Source organism: Erpetoichthys calabaricus, chromosome 3 (assembly GCF_900747795.2).
Source record: "Erpetoichthys calabaricus chromosome 3, fErpCal1.3, whole genome shotgun sequence".
Lineage (NCBI taxonomy): Eukaryota > Metazoa > Chordata > Cladistia > Polypteriformes > Polypteridae > Erpetoichthys > Erpetoichthys calabaricus.
Genome location: NC_041396.2, coordinates 283932935 through 283957794, shown reverse-complemented (window position 1 = coordinate 283957794; position 24860 = coordinate 283932935). Strand labels below are relative to the sequence as shown.

At 39.3% G+C, this 24860-nt stretch overlaps 1 protein-coding gene across 2 annotated transcripts in view; it reads left to right on the top strand.

Moving 5' to 3' along the window:
* Positions 1 to 24860, top strand: part of dvl2 (dishevelled segment polarity protein 2) — a 163366-nt gene that overhangs the window by 106419 nt on the left and 32087 nt on the right. For both annotated transcript variants that reach the window (XM_028798462.2, XM_028798461.2), the window contains exons 7-14: positions 595 to 664; positions 3672 to 3811; positions 6505 to 6581; positions 13743 to 13810; positions 13945 to 14079; positions 18376 to 18507; positions 19175 to 19351; positions 22134 to 22352. In XM_028798462.2, the coding sequence (XP_028654295.1) occupies positions 595 to 664; positions 3672 to 3811; positions 6505 to 6581; positions 13743 to 13810; positions 13945 to 14079; positions 18376 to 18507; positions 19175 to 19351; positions 22134 to 22352 (1018 nt within the window). The remainder of the gene's footprint in view (positions 1 to 594; positions 665 to 3671; positions 3812 to 6504; positions 6582 to 13742; positions 13811 to 13944; positions 14080 to 18375; positions 18508 to 19174; positions 19352 to 22133; positions 22353 to 24860) is intronic.

Here is a 24860-nt window from a genome sequence, read left to right as displayed (position 1 = left end):
TTCGCGGCTGGATTATGAAATTTTAAAAAACCGTTTCTTAGCGAGCACCTATGGGCCAAGGGTATCCTACATTCCAAATTTGAAGTCCTCATGGTTCAGGAGATTTCGTGATGAGTGAGTCAGTGGTATTTGGCTTATATATATATATTATTATAGATAGATGAATGGGAAATGGGATTCTAAACACAGCAAAAAAAACTGGTGATTGAAAGTAACAAAGTGTAAGTAAGTGTAAGTGTTTAGTGTAACTGACTAAAGTTGATATGTATCTGTGAGAAATCAAGTGCATTGTTTCTTTTCACATCAGTTTCATCTTTTCATCCATTCATTCATCGATCCATTTACTTGTCCCGCTTGTGGGAAAACTGGAGCCTATCCCAGCAAGCATCGGGTGCAAGGCAGGCACAATCCCTGGTCTGGGTGCCAGTCCATTACAGGGTACTTCAACTTCAGTTCATAAATTTTGCAACACTCTCCATTGTCATTTTGCCATTGATCAAGTAATGTTTATGTCATAAATACAGAAGAAAGGTTTTGGTGTTTATCTCAGTTGATTTTTTTTTTGTTTGTTTGTTTTTTTTTGGTGTTCTGCAGACATCTTCATTCAGCAGTGTCACCGACTCAACAATGTCACTCAACATTATCACTGTGACTCTCAACATGGGTGAGCATCCTTTGTTTCCCCCTTTTCACCCTATGGGTCTTGCATTTAGTTGGTTTGTGATGTGGTGGTCACTTTCACAAGTAAAACTATCAGGACATTGGTGTTTTAAATTGAGGTATGCACCACTTAACATCTATGATGTGTTCTTTGAAATAGGATGTTATCTGATTTGGACACTGTGGAAGCACCATATTACTGTATATACAATACTTAACAAATCTATATGGGATACTTTAGTGTACCTGTTTACACAGATATAATGTGTGATATGCGAGATTGGGTGCTACTGCGTACAAGTTGAAGCATACACTGTTATACAGTAAGCTTTTGATTTGTAAGTAGAGAAAGTTCACATTAAAAGAATGATAGAAAGTACAGTACATTACTGGCAGCTTAATCGCTTTGCATATAAGAGACATGAGATACAAGAGTTGTGTGCGGGAAGCTATTGCATCCACTACACCCCGTTCCCCAAATAATAACAATAATTTTCTGAGCTCTGTTTTAACCAGGGCTGTGGAGTCGGTAGATAAATCCTTCGACTCTGACTTCTTAGTTTCTGGTACTTCTGACTCCGACTCCTCTGTATTTAATATGCTAATGTATTTTACATGTTGATTAAAGGAAGGCAACATACATGTCATTTAACCACAGAACTACTGGCTAAGAAGCTGACTCTCTATCATATTGGCCAGTTTTAAAAAAAAGACAAGAACCCCCGAACACACATCAGGCCAATAGCACACACCTTCACCTACATCGTTACACTTGTTTACACTCAAATTAACTTGTTAAACACATTATATTTGAAATAAAATGAAAACACATTTTGTAATATACCATAATCCAGATTACAATATGTGAATGTCAGGTTGTATAATAGCTCAGCTCATCTTCACACTAGTAGTAACACAACTATGCACTGGGCTTTATTCTTACATCAGATAAGTTCTTAATTATACTTAATTACGACTATTGTTTGTGAAATGGGACATTTGAACTTGCTGTATTTTTTTTCATTTCAATTTAAATTTATTAGAATTCGGAGTCGGTACATTTTTGCCGACCCCAACTCCAGGTACCCAAAATTGTCTCCGACGTATATGCGGTTGGACACTGTGCAAATGGATATTATGGAGCACATATCTATATTACAATTAATATTCTTGTTCACATTCATGAAGATCAAACATTGAATTCCCACACTGTAGACTATGCTAGGAGTGCATCATTAGAGTGGGGAGCCTTCCCTTGAAACATTGTGGAAGGTTTGTGACTGTAGGCATTCCTAAATTTTCAGTTTACATATGACCTCAGCCCACTGTTGTAATCATTTCAGAGCCTCAGGAATTTGGGCATTACCTTCTTATTACTTTTGTTGGAATTCGCACACAGACTTTGTCCTTTATGGAGCCTGTTAAGTGACATAAGTTTAAAAAAATATATATATATATACACACACACACATATAGATATATAATATATATATATCATCAGAGGAAAATGATTAGACATGCAGATCTCATTATATGCTAACATTCTTCCTGGGCTCGACTCTGCGACTGGTGTTTTGTATGAAACTTTTGGCACTGCTGCTCACTCCTGCTTCTGCTTGAAATTATGGCGAGTATATGATATGATATTTGTGTCTGAAAAAGTAAAAAATAAAAGCAACTTAATTCATGTAGAATCTTACTTAGGGTCTTATGAAAGATGGCTTGGTGACACATGGGTCCTCAGTATTTCTGTTACTCTAAAAACAACTTAATGGCTTCATTATCTAAAGTTTATTGTAGCTGAACTTGTCAAGTGTTTCCATCCATCCATCCATTATCCAACCCGCTGTATCCTAATACAAGGTCACGGGGGTCTGCTGGAGCCAATCCCAGCCAACACGTGGCAGGAACAAACCCCGGGCAGGGCACACACACTAAGCACACACCAGGGACAATTTAGGATCGCCAATGCACCTAACCTGCATGTCTTTGGACTGCAGGAGGAAACCCATGCAGACACGGGGAGAACATGCAAACTCCACTCAGGGAGGACCCAGGAAGCGAACCCAGGTCTCCTTACTGCAAGGCAGCAGCGCCAACACTGTGCCACCGTGCCGCCCCAAGTGTTTCCAAATAGTTCAAAATATAGCTACCAGAAAGGCATTCCACCAGTTAGTATGACTCGTACAAAAAATAAAAAAGTATTTTAAAAGTTTTATTGAAATTCAAAGCAAACAATTCACATAAAAAATGAAGAAGAAAGGTGACAAAGCACACCAAAGGAAAAAAAAAGACTTCTATGATATTCCATTAAGGCTTAAGTGTTTAGGTACATTTCTCGGTGTCACACACTAGGAGCATACAAACAATAACGTACATATGATACATAATGGTTAGAAACCTCTATGCCTTTAATGCCTTTCTGTTTGGCAGTTCATGTTTCTTTCTGGCTGTCTAACTTCAGTCTGAGAGCATTCTGTTGTCTAATTACGGAAATACAGAAGATCATCAAGGACCCCCTAACCCTAACACTCCACATCCAACAGCTAACAATAGCACAGGAATCTTTGTAATCATTTGAAATTTATTATTATTATTACAAAATCAATTTTATCAACATGATACTGTAAAAAAAGTATTAAATATGTTTTATGTACACTACTAATATGTGTAATTACATTCTATTGACACTGTTATTTTTGAAAATGGCACACTGTACAAAAAACTCCAACTTTCAAACCAGCTGACCAAGTTTAAGAAGGCAGCTGAATGTTAGCCTCGTGCACATTTTCTTACCTCGTTCACTCTCATTCTAGTCTTCAGGGGTTCATATTAGGACTCTGCCTTTGTAACTGACAGATCACATTTGCTCAAATATTTACTTTTGCTTTCGTTCATACATAATCCCGACCAAATAAATTACCGGTAATTTCTTGGGATAGCTACCATGTGTGACCTACAGGGTAATGTTTGATTTTATGCATGACCCTGGCGCTTGCATCTTGTTTCAGAGAAGTACAACTTTTTGGGAATAAGCATTGTTGGTCAGAGCAATGAGCGGGGAGATGGTGGAATCTATATCGGCTCCATTATGAAGGGCGGAGCAGTTGCTGCTGACGGACGGATTGAGCCAGGGGATATGCTGCTGCAGGTAAGATGAATTGCCTGTGGTACGTTTTCTTCCTGTGAAATCCAGATGTGTGCTGCAATTTTGTGTTTTCTTTGGTGAGTGGCACAATATAGTTTATGAATTTTGGGTCTCTGTTTTTCTGACGAAGGAAATATGTTAATGTTATATAGTTGGGATTTTTATGTGACACCCTCCACATACTTTTTTTTTTTTTTAATGCTACTAATTGGGCTTCTCATGTTACATTGCCAGACAGCACTGCTTTCAAGATGGAGAGTGATCAAGCACAAGATGTCTGTGATTTGTTCCAAACTAAAGAAACCTTAGATCCCAATGGAACTGAAATAAAATGCAGTGCCTTGCCTAGAAGACAGATTTTGCTCACTTTCTTCTTTTTTTTAATCCTGTGGCACCAGAAATGCTTCTGTCCAGCGGCACATGATCAGGTTTCAGTAATTACCCCAAGCACATACTTTTTTTTTTCCAGGCTGCCACCATTCTCGTTATTTCTGGTTGCTGCTGTTGTGCAACAGATGCCTCTGGTGCTGTAAAGTGAGCATTTCATGTGGGTGGTAATGCTTTCCAGAACCTGCATATTTGCTCATTTTTTTTATATAACCTTTTCCCACGCCTCTTATTTAACCTTTTTCCCAATAGAATAGCCATGCCAACTGTGGTCATAATATCAGGACATATTCATTCTTGGTAATGATCGAAGTGCAGCTGTCCTGCTGCCTGGTCCGCCGTGCTACTGTGGTTGGGCTCACAGCTATGTAATGATTCTGTGCTGTACCTGAGGGAGTATAGATGACCATGATAACTGCCCATTGTAGATTCTGGTGAATTTAGAAAAATAAATACAGTCATATGAAAAAGTTTGGGAAACCCTCTCAGCCTGCATCATAATTTACTCTCCTTTCCACAAAAAAGATAACAGTGGTATGTCTTTCATTTCCTAGGAACATCTGAGTACTGGGGTGTTTTCCGAACAAAGATTTTTAGTGAAGCAGTATTTAGTTGTATGAAATTAAATCAAATGTGAAAACTGGCTGTGCAAAAATTTGGGTCCCCTTGTAATTTTGCTGATTTGAATGCCTGTAACTGCTCAGTACTGATAACTTGCAACACCAAATTGGTTGGATTAGTTCATTAAGCCTTGAACGTCATAGACAGGTGTGTCCAATCATGAGAACAGGTATTTAAGGAGGTCAGTTACAAGTTGTGTTTCCCTTTGACTCTCCTCTGAAGTGTGACAGTATGAGATACTCAAAGCAACTCTCAAAAGATCTGAAAACAAAGATTGTTCAGTCTCATGGTTTAGGAGAAGGCTACAAAAAGCTATCTCAGAGGTTTAAACTGTCAGTTTCAACTGTAAGGAATGTAATCAGGAAATGGAAGGCCACAGACACAGTTGCTGTTAAACCCAGCAGGTCTGGCAGACCAAGAAAAATACAGGAGCGGTATATGTGCAGGATTGTGAGAATGGTTACAGACAACCCACAGATCACCTCCAAAGACCTGCAAGAACATCTTGCTGCAGATGGTGTATCTGTACATCGTTCTACAATTCAGCGCAATTTGCACAAAGAACATCTGTATGGCAGGGTAATGAGAAAGAATCCCTTCTCACACCACAAACAGAGTTGCTTGTTGTATGCAAATTCTCATTTAGATGAGCCAGACTCATTTTGGAATAAAGTGCTTTGGACTGATGACACAAAAAATGAGTTATTTGGTCATAACAAAAAGCGCTTTGCATGGCAGAAGAAGAACACCGCATTCCAAGAAAAACACCTGCTACCTACTGTGAAATTTGGTGGACGTTCCATCATGCTGTGGGGCTGTGTGGCTAGTTCAGGGACTGGGGCCCTTGTTAAATTTGAGGGTCAGATGAATTCAACCCAATATCAACAAATTCTTCAGGATAATGTTCAAGCATCAGTCACAAAGTTGAAGTTACGCAGGGGTTGGATATTCCAACAAGACAATGACCCAAAACACAGTTCGAAATCTACAAAGGCTTTCATGCAGAGGGAGAAGTACAATGTTCTGGAATGGCCATCACAGTCCCCTGACTGGAATATCATCGAAAATCTATGGGATGATTTGAAGCAGGCTGTCCATGCTCGGCAGCCATCAAATTTAACTGAACTGGAGAGATTTTGTATGGAAGAATGATCAAAAATACCTCCATCCAGAATCCAGACACTCATCAAAGGCTATAGGAGGCGTCTAGAGGCTGTTATATTTGCAAAAGGAGGCTCAACTAAGTATTGATGTAATATCTCTGTTGGGGTGCCCAAATTTATGCACCTGTCTAATTTTGTTATGATGCATATTGCATATTTTCTGTTATTCCAATAAACTAAATGTCACTGCTGAAATACTACTGTTTCCATAAGGTACGTCATATATTAAAAGGAAGTTGCAACTTTGAAAGCTCAGCCAATGATAAACAAAAATCCAAAGAATTAAGCGGGGTTTCCAAACTGTTTCATATAAGTGTATATTTCCCTCCGTCAACTTTAAAAAAAAAAAGACCATCTTTTGCCACACCAAAAGTTTATGAAATAAAATAAATTTAAAAATTGCCATACCAGTACACCCCTTCATCAAAACTTAATGGCAAAATATGTTTGTCTGTTTCATGTAACTGACCTTTCTTTCTTTTGTATTTTGGCTTCCTTACCACTCAACCCACGCTATTCAAACAGGTAAACGATATCAACTTTGAGAACATGAGCAACGACGACGCAGTTCGGGTACTGAGGGAGATCGTGCACAAGCCTGGGTACGTAAGTTTGTTTCGGTTTCTGTTTTTGTTGGATTTCAAAGATTTGGTGAGAGATAGGATCTTATTCTTCAGTTCTCAAATGAGGACAGATATTCTGATCAGCCACAACATTAAAACCACTGACAGGTGTAGTGAATAACATTGATTATATCGCTATAATGGTACCAGTCAAGGGGTGGGATATGTTGGGCAGGAAGTGAATAGTCCGGTCTTGAAGGTGATGAGGTGGAAACTAGAAACACTGGACAAGCTTAAGGATATGAGCAACTTTGACAAGTTCAGAATTGTCATAGCATGACGACTGGGTCAGAGCATCTCCAGACTGACAGGTTTTATGTGCTGTTCTGAGTATGCAGTGGTTAGTATCTGCTAAAAGTGATCATATGAGACAGGATTATGGCCACCCAAGGCGCATCGATGCATATGGAGAGCGAATGCTATCCTGTCTGTTCCAATCCCAAAGAAGAGCTGCTTTAGCACAGACTGCTGAAAAACGTAATGGTGGCCATGAGAGAAAGGTGTCGGAACACACAGTGCATTGTAGCTTGATGTGTATTGGCTGCCTACCCACAGACCCATTACAGTGCCAATGCGAAAGTGCCTACGGTGGGCACATAAACATCAGAACTGGACTATGGAGCAATGGAAGAAGGTGGGTTGGTCTGATGAATTATGAATTCTTTTAGATCATGTGGATGGCCGGGTGTGAGTGTGTCGTTTATCTGGGTTGGGGAGAGATGACCGCAGGATGCAGTACAGAAAGTAGGCAGGCTGTCAGAGGCAGTATGATGCTCTGAGTAAAGTTCTGCTGGGAAACATTGGGTTCTGACATTCATGTGGATGTTACTTTCACACGTACTACCAACCTAAAGATTGTTGCAGACCAGTAAATTCTCTTCATGGCAACAGTATTGCCTAATGGCAGTGTCTTAGCAGAATAAGGCACCCTACCACGGTGCAAAATTGTTCAGGAATGCTTTGAGGAGCATAACAAAGAGTTCAAGATGTGGCCTCCAAATTTTCCATATCCCGGCCTAATTGACTATCTGTGGGATCTGCTGTAGGTCCACCTCGCAACTTACAAGACTTAAAGGATCTGCTGCTAACGCCTAGATGCAGATACCACAGGACACCATACCTCATACCATGGAGTCCATACCTCAGTGGGTCAGAGCTGTTTTGGCAGGACAAGGGGGATCTACACATAATTAGGCAGATGGTGTTAATGTGCCTGATTGGTGTAAATAATCTATTAGGATACAGAGGTCCATAACATCATTCAATCGGTTTTAAAATATTACTATTGATTTTTGAAGTGCCTTAAAGGTTGAATATATTTTGTACACTTGCCCTGATACTTCATTTTCATAGTTATTCATTGGATTTATCTTTCACCAGTAGTTACTTCTTTATTTTCTGTAGAATTGGGTAGTGGTACCCTGTACCCTATTATCGGACTGAAACACAGTTTTGTGCAGTTGTCAATGTAAAATAACACCTCTGACCGTAAACAAAGTTCAGTCCTAAACCCAAAAGTTTATATATTTATTTTTAAGCAGAACTAAAGTCTTTATACAGACAGGATAGGTGTTTCTCATATAACAAGGTAATGTTTAAGTATTACCTTATTACATTACTTATAGTACTAGCTGTGCTACCTGTTTATGGTGAAATCTAAGTAATCCACGTAGACCTCAGGTTTAACGTTTGCATTGCACCATGCAATGGATATGTCTGTGTTATATGCTTTTTGATATGGGATTTGTAAAAGCAGTGTTAATGTTTGTGATGTTCCGTTTGTTGGAATGACAAATGCAATGCATTTTATTACTGCAAATGTTTGTGATGCACCATGTTTTGAAATGACAGAGACATAGCAACCAGTTGGACAAACAGACATCCATCCATTATCCAGCCCGCTATATCCTAACCACAGGGTCATGGGGGTCCGCTGGAGCCAATCCCAGCAAACACAGGGCGCAAAGCAGGAAACAAACCCCGGGCAGGGCGCAAGCCCACCGCAGGGACAAACAGACACTTATCTTTTTATTAAGGTGGATAAGATTTTAGTGTAAAGAGAAATATGAGAGTCCCAGATCTGGCCATTCCTGCAAAAAACTACTATGAAGAGGAGACAGAGGTTGGGAGCATGCGCTGATAGCGCATTGCTGCACCCACTACATGATAAACCACCTGGATTGGGATCTGAGTGCAGCAGGTGACACCTCAGCACCACACTGGAACTGTGTGAGGTTTGTTACGGTGGCTGGAGTGCCAATCCTGCCACCAGCCCTGGAGTTTTCCTTGCAAGCTTGCATACCCAGGATGAAGCAATTACAGATTAAGGGCCTTGCTCAAGGGCCCAACGGAGTAGAGTCACTTCCGATGTTTACGGGATTCAACCTATTATGAAGGTAATCGATAATCAGCAGGCAGGGGATCAGTAAGATTATTTTCCTAGCAAACCACAATTAAGCAGTCAATTCCAAACAAAAAAGCAATGCCTTCCTTGAGTCAGCTAGCAAACTTGTTCAAAGCCTGATGTATTGTACCTAGCACAACATGGAAATTATTCCTACAAGTACATGCAGAGGTCATGAATGTGTATTAGAGAAGTAGGTGAAGCCTGAGAGAGTTTGTGGGGTTTGGAAGTGACCCAACTTCAACACAGAACCTTGTGGGTGGGACATCAAAGGAGAGAAGATGTAAAGAAAATGCTTTTTACTTCTAGTGAACTTTAGTTGACTGCAGCAGTAGACTGCCGCATGAATGCAGAAGCAAGTCAGTTTAAATTCAGTTCTTCACAGACTTGTGTGTACTTAAGGAAGCTGGTTAGTCATGCCAGGGGCAGAGTTGTAGTCAAGCAGTTAGATTGATTTTGACACCCAAAAAATCCAGTGGGGAAAAGGTAATGATGATGTTGGGGATAAAGGGGATTATTCATTTAGATGACAGACACCTTTATTTAAGGCGTCCTAAAAATCACAAAAAAATATAAATATGTTACAGGTATTTCTACAGTGGGAGAAGATTAAACGGTTTGCTCAGGATTATACAGTGAATCAGTAGCAGGATTTGAACCAAAATCTCGCTGTAATGTTTAGGCCACATGTTCCTCCATTCACTCTCTTAGAATATTCTGTTGTGGAGAAAATGTGGAAAGACGAGCCCAATTATATCTCCCATACACCGCCAGGACAAACGAGAGATACAGTTCCTCCAGAGTATGGCGTTAGGGATGGGCCACATTCTGTCATGGAAAGTGAATTTAGCAGTCCTGCCCAGGAATCTCATTTCAACCTGTAGTACCTGCTGTGTCATTCTTTTGGTCACTGCCAAGACCACCATGAGGGTGGGGATAGAGATTGACCAGAAAACGGGAAGCTTTGTTCAAGGATTTGGCTATAACACTTGCCAAACTGATACTGCTGTATCAATTCCTTGGTCATATTCACATTCATTTCTACTTGTACTCATGAAAAATACCCCAAGATACCTGAAATCCTCCACTTGGAGTAGATGCCCCCATACATGCAAAATGTAAGACACTTTGTTCATGTTGAAGATTGTGACCTCAGACTTGGAGTTGATGATTCTCATCTCGACCACATTACATTCATTTGGAAATCTTCCCAGTACACCTCTTTGATCACAGTCTGATTAGACCCAGGAGAACAGCATCATCCACTAAGCATAAGCTGTGGAAATTCGATAATTTACAAGTATCTGGTCACCCTTAATATAACATTAATGTACAGCATGTTGTTCTTCTTCCTTCTGATAGTCTGTGTGGATGCTAGTGTTATAATGTATTTATTTTTGGGTAATTTCCTTTTGAACTTGTTCTGGAGTTGTTTACACCCTGCAATCTGAATTAAGTTAACATATCTGGTGACCCTCAATGTTGCATCCATGCAAAGCCCGTTCATATGCCCACTTGTGATGACTTGTCGTCATAATTTATTATTTTTTGGGTGATTTCCTTCTCCGTTTTTTAAGTTTTTGGACATTTTTTTCGGGAGGTGTTTTATATTCTTGAACCTGAAATTAATGTCAGGTTTGTGACTGGTAACTTAATTTTGATTCTGTAAATTTATTTGCCACCATTTTGTTTTTTAATGCTCACCGCCAGTTTGTGCTCCCATCACTAGGAATTCAAACCGTGTTGTCAGTGGTGCATCCTCAAAGGTTGTGACCTCAAATCAAATTCATTTACAAATTGCAATCCTGAAATATGGTGATTATAGAATCACCAGGCTGATCAAAAAATCAATCGTTTTAATGCAAACAATATTTACATTCCAATCAACAAAATGTAACATATTGCAACCACATATAAACTACTAGCAAAATACCCGCGCTTCGCAGCGGCAAAGTACTGCTTTAAAATTTTAAATAATAAACTGAGGGAAAATGTACCAATAATTATCTGTTAAGGATCTCTTTGTATACCACGTTGTCAGTTCGCCCCTCCGGTTGTAATATGACCGAGCTCTGTGCTGAGCTTACTCTTGAGCATGCAACTTATAGTTGGCCATGTGAAAAGCAATCTTGCCTCAAATCAATGCCAACCTTTTGTAGGGTCTGTCCCTGAGACTTATTAATTGTCATTGCGAAGCAGAGCCTTACTGGAAATTAGAGGTGTTTGAATTGAAATGGGAGATCAGAGGGTATAACGGGGATGCCAGGAATAAAAACTCTCTCCCCTGAGCCACCGCCAGTGAAAATAGTTGCCTCAATTAGGTTCTTTTGCAGGCATGTGACCTGATGTCTCGTGCCATTACAAAGTTTCGGTGGCTGTAAGTTTCTCAGTAACATTATTGGTGCCCCAACCTTCAAAATTAGATTATGCTCAAGAGTGCCTGGAGGATTCAGAGTGTGGACCGAGCTGCAGGCTATGGACGTATATATGTACATAAGTAGGATTCAGTTAGCGTTGGGAACCCACGTACCAAATTTCTTGAAGATGGGCCCATTAAGTAACAAAGGCCGTTGGAAAGTTCAATATGGCGGCCGACAGTGGTGTCATACCACCGAAATAAGTACGTACATCGGTTTTGGTTAGCGCAGGGAAGCCGTCTACCAAATTTCGTGAAGATGGGGCCATAAATAAGAAAGTTTAACATGGCGGACGTTGTCGACCGTTATGACTGTTACTTGTAGAATTTCGAAATGCAACCTGCTTAACTTTTGTAAGTAAGCTGTAAGGAATGAGCCTGCCAAATTTCAGCCTTCTACCTACACAGGAAGTTGGAGAGTTAGTGATGAGTGAGTCAGTGAGGGTTTTGCCTTTTATTAGTATAGATGTTATGTGCTTAATTAATACAGACAGTTATAAATGTGAGTTATAAATTTGCTTTTGCTATGATAACACTATGATGTACTTGTTGTAATTAGAATGCCTGGCACATACTTTTACTTATGCTGCTCCAATAATATCCATATGTTGTTCCTGCACATGAGCACACTTTGCTGATGGAAAGCATTTTACACAGTGAATGGGAAGCCACTTCAACCACCACTAATGTGCAGCATCCACCTTGATGATGCTACGGCAGCCATTTTGCGCAAGTACACCGTCCACACAGTAGCTGTAGGATAGTGAAGGGATGAGAGAGAGTTACCCAATTAGAGCATGGAGATGATTAGGGGTCCTAAATAACTAGGTCATGGTGGGCAGTTTAGTTGGGACATTGGGATATACCCTGCTCTTTATGAAGGATGCACAGGGATCTTTTATGATTACAGAGAGTCAGGACCTCAATTTTACATCTCATCCAAAGAACGCCGCCATTTTTAGTGCACTGGGGCATTGACATCCACACACGGACCATAGGCCCCAGCAGCAGTCAAAGCTTTTCCTTGGTGGTCTCCCATCGAAGCACTGGCCAGGCCCGGACACTCTTAGCTTAAGTTGGATAACCTATTATGGATATAGTTATAAGTTTACTTGTTAACTCAGTAAAAACACTTTAATATAAAATAACCTGTATTACTCACAATGACTTAAAAAGTCAAATTACAGAGAAATTTACCTTTTCAATAGAAAGAAAATTACCAATAATTTGCAAAACATTGAATCTCAATACATAGACAATGGCAGTACTTTAAAAGTTGTAATATATTTCGAATCATCAGGAAAAATCATAATATCGAATCATGAGGTCTCTGCCAATTCCCACCCCTATTTAAAAGTTATTGAAAGATTCACTTCCTGTCGAGTTTACGGATTCGAAGTACAATCTTTTTGTGCTTTAAAATCCCTTACTCTTTTTTTTTTTTTTTCCGCTTTCAGACTTGCGCTCTAATTGTTTCCTTACTTTTTGTGTTTTGCCTGTTGTAACAGTGGGGTGTCCTACACAGTTCGGACTACTTTTACAGTTACTGATTACACCTCTTTCTCCTGATTTCATACCAGATGTTCATGCTACTCTCCTAGCATAACTGGAATGGAACCGCCATCAAATTGTTGAGCCTCTGATCCAAAAGACACAAGGCAGATTCGGTCTTGGAATTATAAATGCTCACTGACATTTTGTCACTCATGCAGATATTTAAAGAGTCATGTGAAATTTTGCTGATCTTGATAATATGTACCAAAGCCTCACACTGATATATTCCATGATACCATGTAAATGGGTAACAAACAGTTGGTGGAGCCCTCACAGCCTGTTGAATGTTATTTGATCTCGCTGCATTTGCAGAGTGAGGGTTGTGTTTGAATGCTTGCCATTACATCAGATCCTCTTTAACTAGGATGTTCGTCTCCTCACCTGTTTGTGTTCACTGCCTTTTAAAAGTAAATAACATCATTAGCCATAATCTCTCTGATTCTTAAAGAATGGCCAAAGGTAATAACTGCAGCATGAAAGAATGATATTAACCATGTAACTAAGAGACACCGGACAGCATTACTCATCATGCAGTGTGTCTCGGTGTTTAACCTTTCAATTTGCGCTTCATACAGTGTGACTAATTTGGAGATTAATAAATGAAAGTACTTGCAAGATTTTCTTGTGTAGAACTGTTTCAGGCCTATAGGATTATGGTGTAAATAATAATGTATACATAATTTGTTTTCCTTAGAAATTACTTATGATTTGAAAGCTATTTCATGCACATCATTCTTAAATTATAACTCTTTTTATTTATTTATAGGCCTATCATTTTGACAGTTGCCAAATGTTGGGACCCGTCTCCGCAAGGATATTTCACACTGCCTAGAAGTATGTGGTAACAAGCACTACTGGAGCTTTATGATCATTTTATCTGCTGGATAATTCTTTCAACCTTTTAACAACCAACTGAGTTATATATTTTTTCTCCCGTTTTGTCTTCCTCTTATGTCTCCTTCCTTTAGATGAACCTATTCGACCAATTGACCCGGCAGCCTGGGTGTCCCACTCTGTTGCACTTACAGGAGCTTACCCACCTTACCCTGGCAGTTCATCGTTAAGCACAATCACATCCAGCAGCTCAGTTACAGAGACGGAGCGTGAGTGCCGTGTTTTTATGATACTCGTTGCTACATAAAGTGCTGACCATAATTTAAATTAATTCTCAATAACAATGTTTAAAAAATTATTAGTTTCTAGTCGTCTTATCTAAATATGCTTTGTTAGCCACCGAGTGCGAAGGGTAAAAAAAATGTAAAAGGTGTTTTGCATAAATTTTGAATGGTGTCATCAGTAATGGGTGTCGTGCACAATGGAACAAGTTAAGGCATGTGGCATAATGATTACAAGGGATATTGAGGGCATTAAGAGGTAGGGTGTGCAAAACGTGAGGAGCTGGCAGCTAAGTGGTGTTTACAGAAGTAGTAAATGTGACAATTGAACACAGATTGTTGGAGAGGCCTGTCAATCACTCCTCAGTGATTTGCTGTGCAATATACATATGCAATTTCAGATTGACTGTGTCATGTAGTAAATTGTAATAGATTTAGTGTGTTTAACCACTTAATGATGCTGATTTTCATTTGTACTCCACATCTGATGCTCCTGTTTTCAGTTTCCAATAATAATCAGCCAGCATTGATGGATTCCACTTTCCATGATCCTGCTTTTCCATCATTGCAATGTCCTGTTGAAACCTTTCACCACATTAATCACTGATTGCATCAAGATCAGTGAGCAAGAAGTCCAAGTGTGAATGCAGAAAACGAACCTTTAGCAACATATGTTTATATAAATGTTGGGGCACCAGCCGGGTTGCCCCTTTTATCTTTTGCCAAGTCCAAACAACTTAAATAGCTGCTTGATGACTCATAAGATAATAACCAACCGTAAAATAATAAAGCAATCGGTCAGGTTCTGGGCTCCGTAGTCTGGTCTGTGCTTGGGCGGGAGCTCCATTCTGCAGTCTGCTCTCTCCAGAATGAGATGAGCCATTTATAGCAGAGGGACTGGAAGGGGCTGAATTATTTTTTCTCAGGGCTGTGAGAGAATAAAGGAGATGACACCATCAGTGACAGCGCCCCCTCGCGTGCTAGAGTGGTAGACTTTTCCTCCAATTTCCTCCAATCTAATATAGACAGAGTATGTATTCCCGTGTTTATATTATCTTTCTTTGATTGTTCCATGGCAGAGTATTTTTATACGTTTAATAGACAGAGTTACAGGGAGTCCCAGTATGCACATGTGTAATGTACAGGGAGCTTACAGTAGTATTTTAATAGGAATTTTAAAAGTGATACCTTTGCCTGGTAGAAGTTGCCACATATTTTATTACGATTCTAATTGTATTTATTGCAGATATTTCAGAATGCACTATATCATGCCTATTAATTGTGTATCACAAAATTAAAATATTTGTTTCATTAAAAAAAAAAAAAACAAAGAAAATTGGGTGATAATTGTATGCAAAGAACTATAAAATCAGTCTGCATTATGTGGTAGAGCTGGAATTGAACTTTTGTCCTATCCTCAGAGAATGCATAGCGAGCAAATCAAGTAGTCATACTAAAGCATTTTGACTGTGAGAAATGTTCTTGAAACATTTTTACACTGTTTAGTCATTTAGTTATATATGTATATAGTGCTTTTCTAACCTAATCAAAGCACTTCATATAGGCATTGGGGAGCCACTTCAACCAATACCAATGTGCTCCGTCTATGTGGGTGATGCGAAGGCAGCCATCCTTGCACATGTACGCTCACAACATATTAGTTATTAGATAGATAGGACTTTTATTTGTCCCCAGGGTGATATTTGGCTTAAAGCTCGTTAATAAATTACATAAATACATACATACTGTACATACAAACACAGACAGACAGATATACAGTACACACACATACTGGTCTGAACCCACACCAGAATGACTAAAAAGAAAATTTTAAATGAAAGAACTTCTGACTTGCCTGTCCCAGTCACTGTGCTGCATTATGCAGATGCATTACCGTTGATTTAAGGGAGTCCCCATAGTATTTCTTGACACGTTTCTGCTAAATTATTTGTTGGCTGAAAGTCCTGAGTGTTAGTGTGTCAGAGAGAGGATGTGCAGCTCTGTTCATGATGGCGCTCAGTTTTGATCTAATTCTTTCCTTTGCTATGACCTCCAGAGGGTCCATAGTGTGTCCTATAATTGAGCTTACACTCTTAATTGGCTTGTTGATTCAGTGGGCCGCTCTTGAAGGGATGTTACCAGCCCAGCACACCACAGTGTAGCAAATCACACTGGCCATCATAGAGTTGTTTAAAATGTGAAGGAAGTCACTTCCCATATTAAAGGGATGTAGTCTCTTAAGAAAAAAGAGCCTGCTCTGTCCTTTCTTATATAGTTCCTCTGTGTTTTGAGACCAGTCCAACTTGTCATTAATGTGGACTGCCAAGTACTTGAAAGAATGGACCACCTTTACATCCACTCCTTGAATAGTGACCGGAAATAGAGGCTCTTTGGTGCGCCAAAAGTACCTTTGTTTTGTTGATGTTAAGATGCAGACAGTTCTCATTGACTCCAATACTTTGTGTCATCTGCTTTATCAATGCACTCCATGAGTGTAGAATCATCTGAGAATTTCTGCACGTGACATAGATGGAAAAGCAGTGGTAGAGATAGTTAGCCAGTAAGGAATGTGGATGATAAGAATGACCAGGTCATGGTGGGCAATCTAGCTAGGACATCATGAAACACCCTACTCTTTTCAAAAGATGCAAATGTGTTTTTAATAATAATACATTTTTTCATATATCATCTTTCCCATTAATGACCGCAGGGAGTCTGAACATTGGTTTAACATCTCACCTGAAGATCTGTGCTGGTTTTTAGAGCACAGCATCCCTGTTTTATGCACTGAGGCATTGAGATCCACACACAGACCACAGGGTCAGTACCCCATAATGGCCTCACCAATACCATAACCCAAGCTTTGTCCTTGGGTGTACTGCCATCCAAATACTGGCTGGGCGCAAACATGCTACTGAACTGCAGATTATGTGGTTTGCTAAAAATAATACAACTCCATCTTCCTACCATGAAGAATCCTTGTGGAGTCATTGACAAGTGTACCGATCAGTGAATGTTCTCTTTGCATACCTACACTTTCCACATACTGTGATCCAACGCCTATTGCGGAAGTTACGTTCCAGACCCACTCGCGATAGGTGAAAATCCGCGATATAGAAAGACCACATTTTTTTTATAGTTTAAGCCTTAAAATACCCCTCCCACACATGTAAAAATATTAAAACACACTTTGGATACACATATGATACATGGATGTCAGGCTAAAGATATGAGTAACATAATAATAATAATCATCATCAGTTTTACCTTCTCCTGTATGGTCAAGGTCTTCCTCTGGCGCTTAGGCTCACTGCTACCAGAAGGCTTACAAGATGCAGGACGCTTGGGAGCCATCGTAGGGCTTAAAACAAACGAAAAGCTCACAAAAGTCGGACCACAAGCAAGGTATGCGATTTGTTGGGGACCCACGCTCGCTGTTCTTGCGAGATTACACCATGTTAGCAGCAACTAATCAGAGCCCAAGAGAATAAAATCAGCTCTGATTGGTTGAGTCTCCTCTTTCAGCCAATAACGGGCTTTGTAAGAAATCATCTGGGTGCTGTAACGCAAAACTCTTAGACAGCTGAAAACCGTATGCTTTGTTATGAATTGGCTGCAAAATACACTACAGGTAGGATGTACTTATTGAATTTTTCCGCGATATAGTGGGGGAGCGATAGAGTGAGGGATTACTATATACCAGTTTGCTGCATTGTCATGTATTTTGCATCCACCACCAGCTTTTAATGTCTATATCCTATGATAATGTCCTATTGCTGATTTTTCCTGCGCCATCTGTTAATGTAGCTTCTGCCTTCCATGGTTTCCAGCACTCCCACTTCATAATGGGCAAACTCCTCACATTTTGTGTACTCCACTTCTTTTACTTTACAGCCTCTTGCACTTTGTGACCACAATTGGATTCAAAAGTGCACCACAAATCCCTTTTGGGTTATCAGTACTAGAGGCCTAAATGTTAACATCAATTTGTTTTAAGTTTCGGCATGATATAAAGGGACGACTGAATCCTTAAAAGGAGACGGAACAATTTTTCATTGACGGTTAATAAAACTGTCATTGTCTGAAAAATATCAGGTTTTAAATAATCATTTTTATAGGCGAGAGTTCCATTTTTAAAATGTATGTACGAGTTGGTTATCCACAATAATACTGGTTGTCAACGGCATTGTGAGAATTGATCTGTTAACAGGTACACCTGAGGGCTTATCAAGAGCCAGATCATTTACTCTTTACGCTCTTTTTACATTTTGTTGCACTTCTCAGGTTTTGATGACTTTAATCTTTCTCTACACTCCGACATGGCGTCTGTTGCGAAGGCAATGGCTTCTCCTGAATCTGGTCTGGAGGTGAGAGACCGAATGTGGCTGAAGATCACAATTCCCAATGCATTTTTAGGTATGGCTTCCTTCTTTTTTCAGTTTGCTGAATGCATAAACAAAGTTCTAACTATGTGCACAAAATTATTAGTGCTGAGATTGTTTCAAAGGATTGTCCTGAATAGCACAACCTTTACTTCACTTTAATGTTTAATAACTAAATGTAAAAGCATAGTCTGAAATGGCAACCTTTGATATTTTTTTGATGTGAAGTCTTTGTGTGGTAGTCAGACTTTTGGGATCTGGAAAGATCTTCTTTCGTGGAACATAATTGAACTTAACGATTTGACACATTTCTTGCTTAGTCTTCCAACCATATTTACTACTTTGTGATTCCAGTTTATATACACCGATCGAGTCTACTCGGCCAGGTTTATATACAAAAGTGCAACATTTTTTAATATTAAGGCTCCGGCATCTGCAATTACAAGATTTGGTCAATGACTTCACTGAATCATAATAAGTGAAACTATAAACTGTTACACAGGAGACTACCGAAGTCCATTTACTGAACATTAATTCAAGAAACTGAGAGTTGTGAATAGTCATCCTATTTTGTTCTCCATAAATGATCACTAAGGCATTTACCAATTTAAAAAACAATATTATCAAAGAGAAACGCATTTCAGAAATACATTTATAACTCGGGGATAAAACATATATATTTTTTTTGTTGTCCTTCACAGGCTCTGATGTAGTTGAATGGCTCAGTCACCATGTGGATGGCTTTCAAGACCGCCGTGAAGCCCGAAAGTATGCCAGTAACCTCCTGAAAGCTGGTTTCATTAGGCATACAGTCAACAAAATCACCTTCTCAGAGCAGTGCTACTACATTTTTGGGGATTTCAACGACTGTGAAAACTGTACGCACAAATTGGTCACAAAAATATCTCTTGTGCAAATGTTTCACTCTGTATATCTTGCATTTATTCTTATTAGCAAAAGCAGGTCTGTGTTAATCAGATGTGAAAATAATTTGGAATAACAGGTTTAGAGTTCTTATTTTTAAAATATAAAATGAAGTTTTGATGTGCTTGGGTTGTCCTCTACATTCCCAAAGTTTAGCAGGTTTGTTTAACTGGCATCTCAATACTGGTTCCAGGGTGAGTGAATGTAAGTGCTTATGTGTGCCCTGTGATGTACTGGCACACTTGTCCTTGTGATCATGAATTGGATTAAAACATTGACTGTAAAACGTGTTAAATCATAGTAGGCAATCTATAGAAGGACGCCATCTTGCAAACCATTTTCGGAACTACAGCGCCAAATACAAGCATATTCGTAGGTAACGCATGTAAATAGAGGAATAAGAATGAAAACTGAACATGGCATCACAAAACAGAATCTTTCACTTTCAATTGTTTTTTTCTTATTATCCTTGTTTTGGATAGCATTTATTTTTCATAAAAATATATTTATATGTAGAACCACAACCATTTGAATATCTGTTGTGGTTTATAGGGGGCAGAATAGCACCAGAAGCAATTACCCAGACAAGTCCCAGGTTTTATTTAACAAAAGTACCATTTCCTGGGCTTTTTATCCAATTGCTCAGCACAAACATCCTTTTCTTTCCCTCCATTCTCCTTTTGCTCTTTACCTTGCCACCTCTCCCAGACAAGTGTTGCCCTTCTCCGCCCCTGACTCCGACACATTGGGCCAAGTTGACGGTTTGCTCTTTTAAGACCTGACCCAGGAAGGAGTACTTCCTGTGCTCAATCCAAGTGGATTCTCAACAGTTAATTCCCGGCAGCTCCTCCTGGTGGCCGTCAAAGAGTCTGACAGGGCAGTCCTGCGGGCCCACAACTCCCATTTTGACCTTCAGACATCTGTATTGGGTCCCGCTAGAAATGATGCTGCCCCCCCCTGTGTATGGAGAAACGGTCAGCCCATAGCAAGCACTCTCGCATTGTGCCATATTTCTGGCCTCACAACCACGAAAGGATCTACCACCCACCCCATCTGGTTACTTCTCCACCCAATACCTCCATCCACAGCTGTTAGGATGCCAGTTCTGGTGTACCTGGTGCCTCAGCGTCCCTCCATGTCCACTTCCTGGCACAAAGGGGGAAGATTGCAGCTCCCTTCCTGACCATCCATTATTCTGGCTTCCAGGCCAAGTAAGAGGGACACCAGTTGGTCCATTATACTGTCAATTAGCATGTTTACATGTGCTTCAATAACTCGATTATTCACAGAAGCCTGCTTTGTAAAATGCCATAATAACCCATACTTTGATTGGAAAAAGTAGGTTATTGGCCTCTGTGGTAGATTTCTCTCTGCAAATAATCTGATTATGTGGACATGTAAACCCATAACCAAGTTACTGTTAAGGATTTTATAGTCTGCGCGTGTTTGTTGCACTCTGTCAGCCTGCCCATGTATTTGCTTTGCACACGCTTTCAGCAGCCATGGGTAGAAGTGTCCGCAAAATACGTTTCCAAAGGCAAATGTTAAGCCAATGACATTATTCCTTCTCCTGGTTGAAATAAGCTGTCTCAATATTTCAGAAATCGCTAAATTTGCGTTGATGAGCTGAGTGGACAGTGCTAAGCTCAGCAACACAATCTAGAGAGCAGTAGGGTAACACGCTATAAGTAATGTGCATTACATAGTCTGATTACTTTTTAAAGTAATAAGAAACCTAATGCACATCTTATTGAAGTATAAAGACCTGCGTTGTTGTTATTCCAGCAGCACTGGGTGTAAGACAAGAAGCACACGTTATGGTATGTCGGTCACTTGCAGGGCTCAATCACATAGCCCAGGAGAAAAGACTGAGCTGTGAGTAACAGAGAGCTATACATAAAGTGTCAATTTGACTAAACATATTTATAAAACATAAAGTTATCACTAGCATCATGCTTACTTTCTTACTCATGGTGGCCGGTGATGACATCTAATTTTTTTCACTCTGAGCATTTTGACAAAAGAGAACTCCAAAAGAAAACATGTGCATGTAAACGCAGATTGTTAGGAAACCAGTTTTCTGTCTTAATCGGGTTATTCACCTTGTGTGAACAACTAAACGCATTGAATGATTAGCATCTCACTACTATGAAGTTCAAATGGAAACTGTGACATTCAGTTACAAGATCCAACTTGTGAGACCCAGCTGAGTTATTGTGCGTCTGGTGAGTTTAAAGTTGTTATCGTGCAGCTGGTGTGCACAAAGAATTTTCTGTTCCATCCATCAAGGACATGGTAACTGACATAGATTTTTTTCATTCATTGAAAGTTTAAATAGTATGTTTAAATAAAAATAACACCCTGATTTTACTTTAGCGCTTGAAACAGATTTATTTATTTGCACTGTTTCAGTCAATGTGTTAAATAAGTTTGAGAATGTATGTATAATGTATAATGTAATACTGTATGTATAATGGGAAGAGGTGGGGAATGGCATAATGAAGAAGTGTGGCATCTTAAATTATTGTAACACTGTTGCAGGTGAAATTTAGGTAATAATTTAAGGTATAAAGTTGTACTTTCTTAAAATTACTCCTAACAAGGCTATACCAAGTATTGTTTATTTTAGCAAAATATCATACAATTATTAATAATTCAGTAGTAAGAATAGTTAAAATAGTTGTCAGCTAGTTGTCTACATCTTATTCATTAATTTCCTTCTTTGTTGTTATGCAGACATGGCAAACCTGTCCCTCAATGATAATGATGGCTCCAGTGGTGCCTCTGACCAGGATACTTTGGCGCCACTCCCTCTGCCAGGGGCAACTCCTTGGCCTATCATGCATACTTTTCCTTATCAGTACCCGCACCCCTACTCCAGCCAGCCACCTCCATACCATGAGCTAACCAGCTACAGTTATGGCCCAGGAAGCACTGGCAGCCAGCACAGTGAAGGTAAGGTGCATGGGGTGAGGCCCTCTGTGTTTTTAAATACTAATGTTTCAAATTTGTGTGGTTCTGTGGATTAGCGTACCTTTATATGCTTCTGAGTTCAGCTTTATTTGTTTTACAGTTTGGTGTTCTGCTCATATTTTTACTTCTTAATATTGATTCATTATGCTCTATAGCAGGGGTTGCCAACACAGGTCCCGGAGGACCACCGTGGGTACAGGTTTTCATTCTAACCATTTTCTTAATGAGTTACTGTTTTTTTTTTTTTAATTATTTTGAACTCGTTTTAATTGACTTGCTTTTGAAGACTCAACCCCCTGAATTGTTTCTTTTTCCGTAATTAGCAGCCAAACAATAATGAGATACAAAATGAGCCAAAACAACTGGTCCACCATATAATATCTGAAAATAAAGAAAGATGAAGGTCTCAGGAATGTTGATCTGCTCAAGTCCCCAGAACATTTTGACAGTGCTCCTAGAAAAGAGAAAATCAACAATTTTGGAAGTGTCTGTTAATGCACCACGAGAGCAGCAACAAGCCAAGGAATTAAAGAATGAGTTTAATTAACGACAAAAATCGGAGCCTAATTAAGCAACTGGTTGGAGTGAAATTGGTTGGAGTTTAAGGTCCTGAATTAGTTGGTCTTCTGTTGGCTCACTCACTTCACATTTCATTTCTGTTAGGGTGCCATTTAAGGAAAGAATTGAAGGAATTCAGGGGAACAAATCTTCAAGAACAAATCAATTAAAATGAATTCACAATAAGTTAATTAGCAGCACAAACAGGGCATTCATTAAAAAAAGGGTTAGAATGAAAATCTGCAGCCACGGTGGTCCTCCAGGACCAGAGTTGGCAACCCCTGCTCTATAGTTCACTCACAGAGACACCAGTGTTGACATTCACTATTCATTCCTTTCAAAAAAATCGGCAGCTAAGCTATGTGAATTTCCCATTGGGATTAATAAAGTATCTATCTATCTATCTATCTATCTATCTATCTATCTATCTATCTATCTATCTATCTATCTATCTATCTATCTATCTATCTATCTATCTATCTATCTATCTATCTATCTATCAATAATCAATCAATCAGCCTGGACTCACCTAAATAGTACCCAACTGTGCACAAATATTTTGTATGTGCCTATATACATATTAGATATTGCTGTTTTTGCCAAGGGAATCATAAAAGTTACTGGCAGAGCTGATTGGGGGAAGGGGGGTTTAATTGGGCATGAGGCATTCACCCTGGGCCCCACTGTACTTGGTGTACACAAACATGACAAAATAAAATACAAAATTCTTTTTAACAGCATTCTCATAAATCCTACCTTAAAGGCTCATATGCTTAATATATGCAGTCTATTCTTGGTATCTGCGGGGGTTACATTCTTGAGAAACCCCACATAAATGGAAACTGTGGATACTGAAGCATTGATGCCAGCACGGGGTAAGGACTGGCAGAGATAAATGCAGTCAGGCAGTCACACTTACCTTCCACTCTTACCCCTTGAGGCTCAGTAATGATCCTTCCACAAGTTCACCTACAGAAAGCTTGTAACGTTTTTAGCACTTCAAGCTTTGTTTTTAGCCCAAGAAGATCAAATCTGAATTCCAAAAATGTTGGTAGTAGGCTACTTCTAAAATAAACTAAAATGTTTAACCTTTATATAAGAATAGTAGAACATAAGAGTAAGTATTTATAAAGGAAAAATCAAATGGAATACAGAACTAAAAACAAATTTTGGCTTCTTAGATTTTAAAACAGAAGAGTCAGATGTGCATCAAGCCCTAAATACATTGAAAACCAATAAAACCCCTGGACCTGATGGGGTCTTACCAGTTGTATTGAAAGAAATGAAAGACGTCATCTGTAAACCCTTAATAGGCATATGTCAGCAGTCACTTCAGAAAAGAGAAGCACCTGAGGACTGGAAAGTTGCAAATGTAATCCCAGTCTTCAAGAAGGGAGACAGAACAGATTCTGGTAATTACAGGCCAGTTAGTCTTTCTTCTGTGCCATGCAGAATTATGGAAAATATAATAAGAAATAAATTAAGAAATTTCTTAAAAGAAAATAATATTCTCAATTGCAGCCAGTGTGAGTTTATGAGAGGAAGGTCCCGTCAAACCAATCTTTTAGATGTTTTTCAAGAAGAATAGTTGACAAAAACAAAGCATATGACATAATTTACCTAGAGTTTCAAAACCCTTTGATACCCCACACTGAAGATTAATTCTGAAACTACAAGCTGAATGCATCAGAGGTAACCTACGAATCTGAATATGTACTTCGTTAAACCGCAGGAAACAAAGGGTACAGATATAGTAAGAGAAGAATGCTACACATATTGAGTAAGGGCATCACTGGAGTCCCTCGTGGTCTGTACTTGGACCATTACTTTTTCTGATTTATATTAACAACATTTATATACTTAGTAAACCTGTCAAATTCACAGATGACACTAAAATTGGAGGGATGGCAGACATTGAGGAAGCAGCAATAG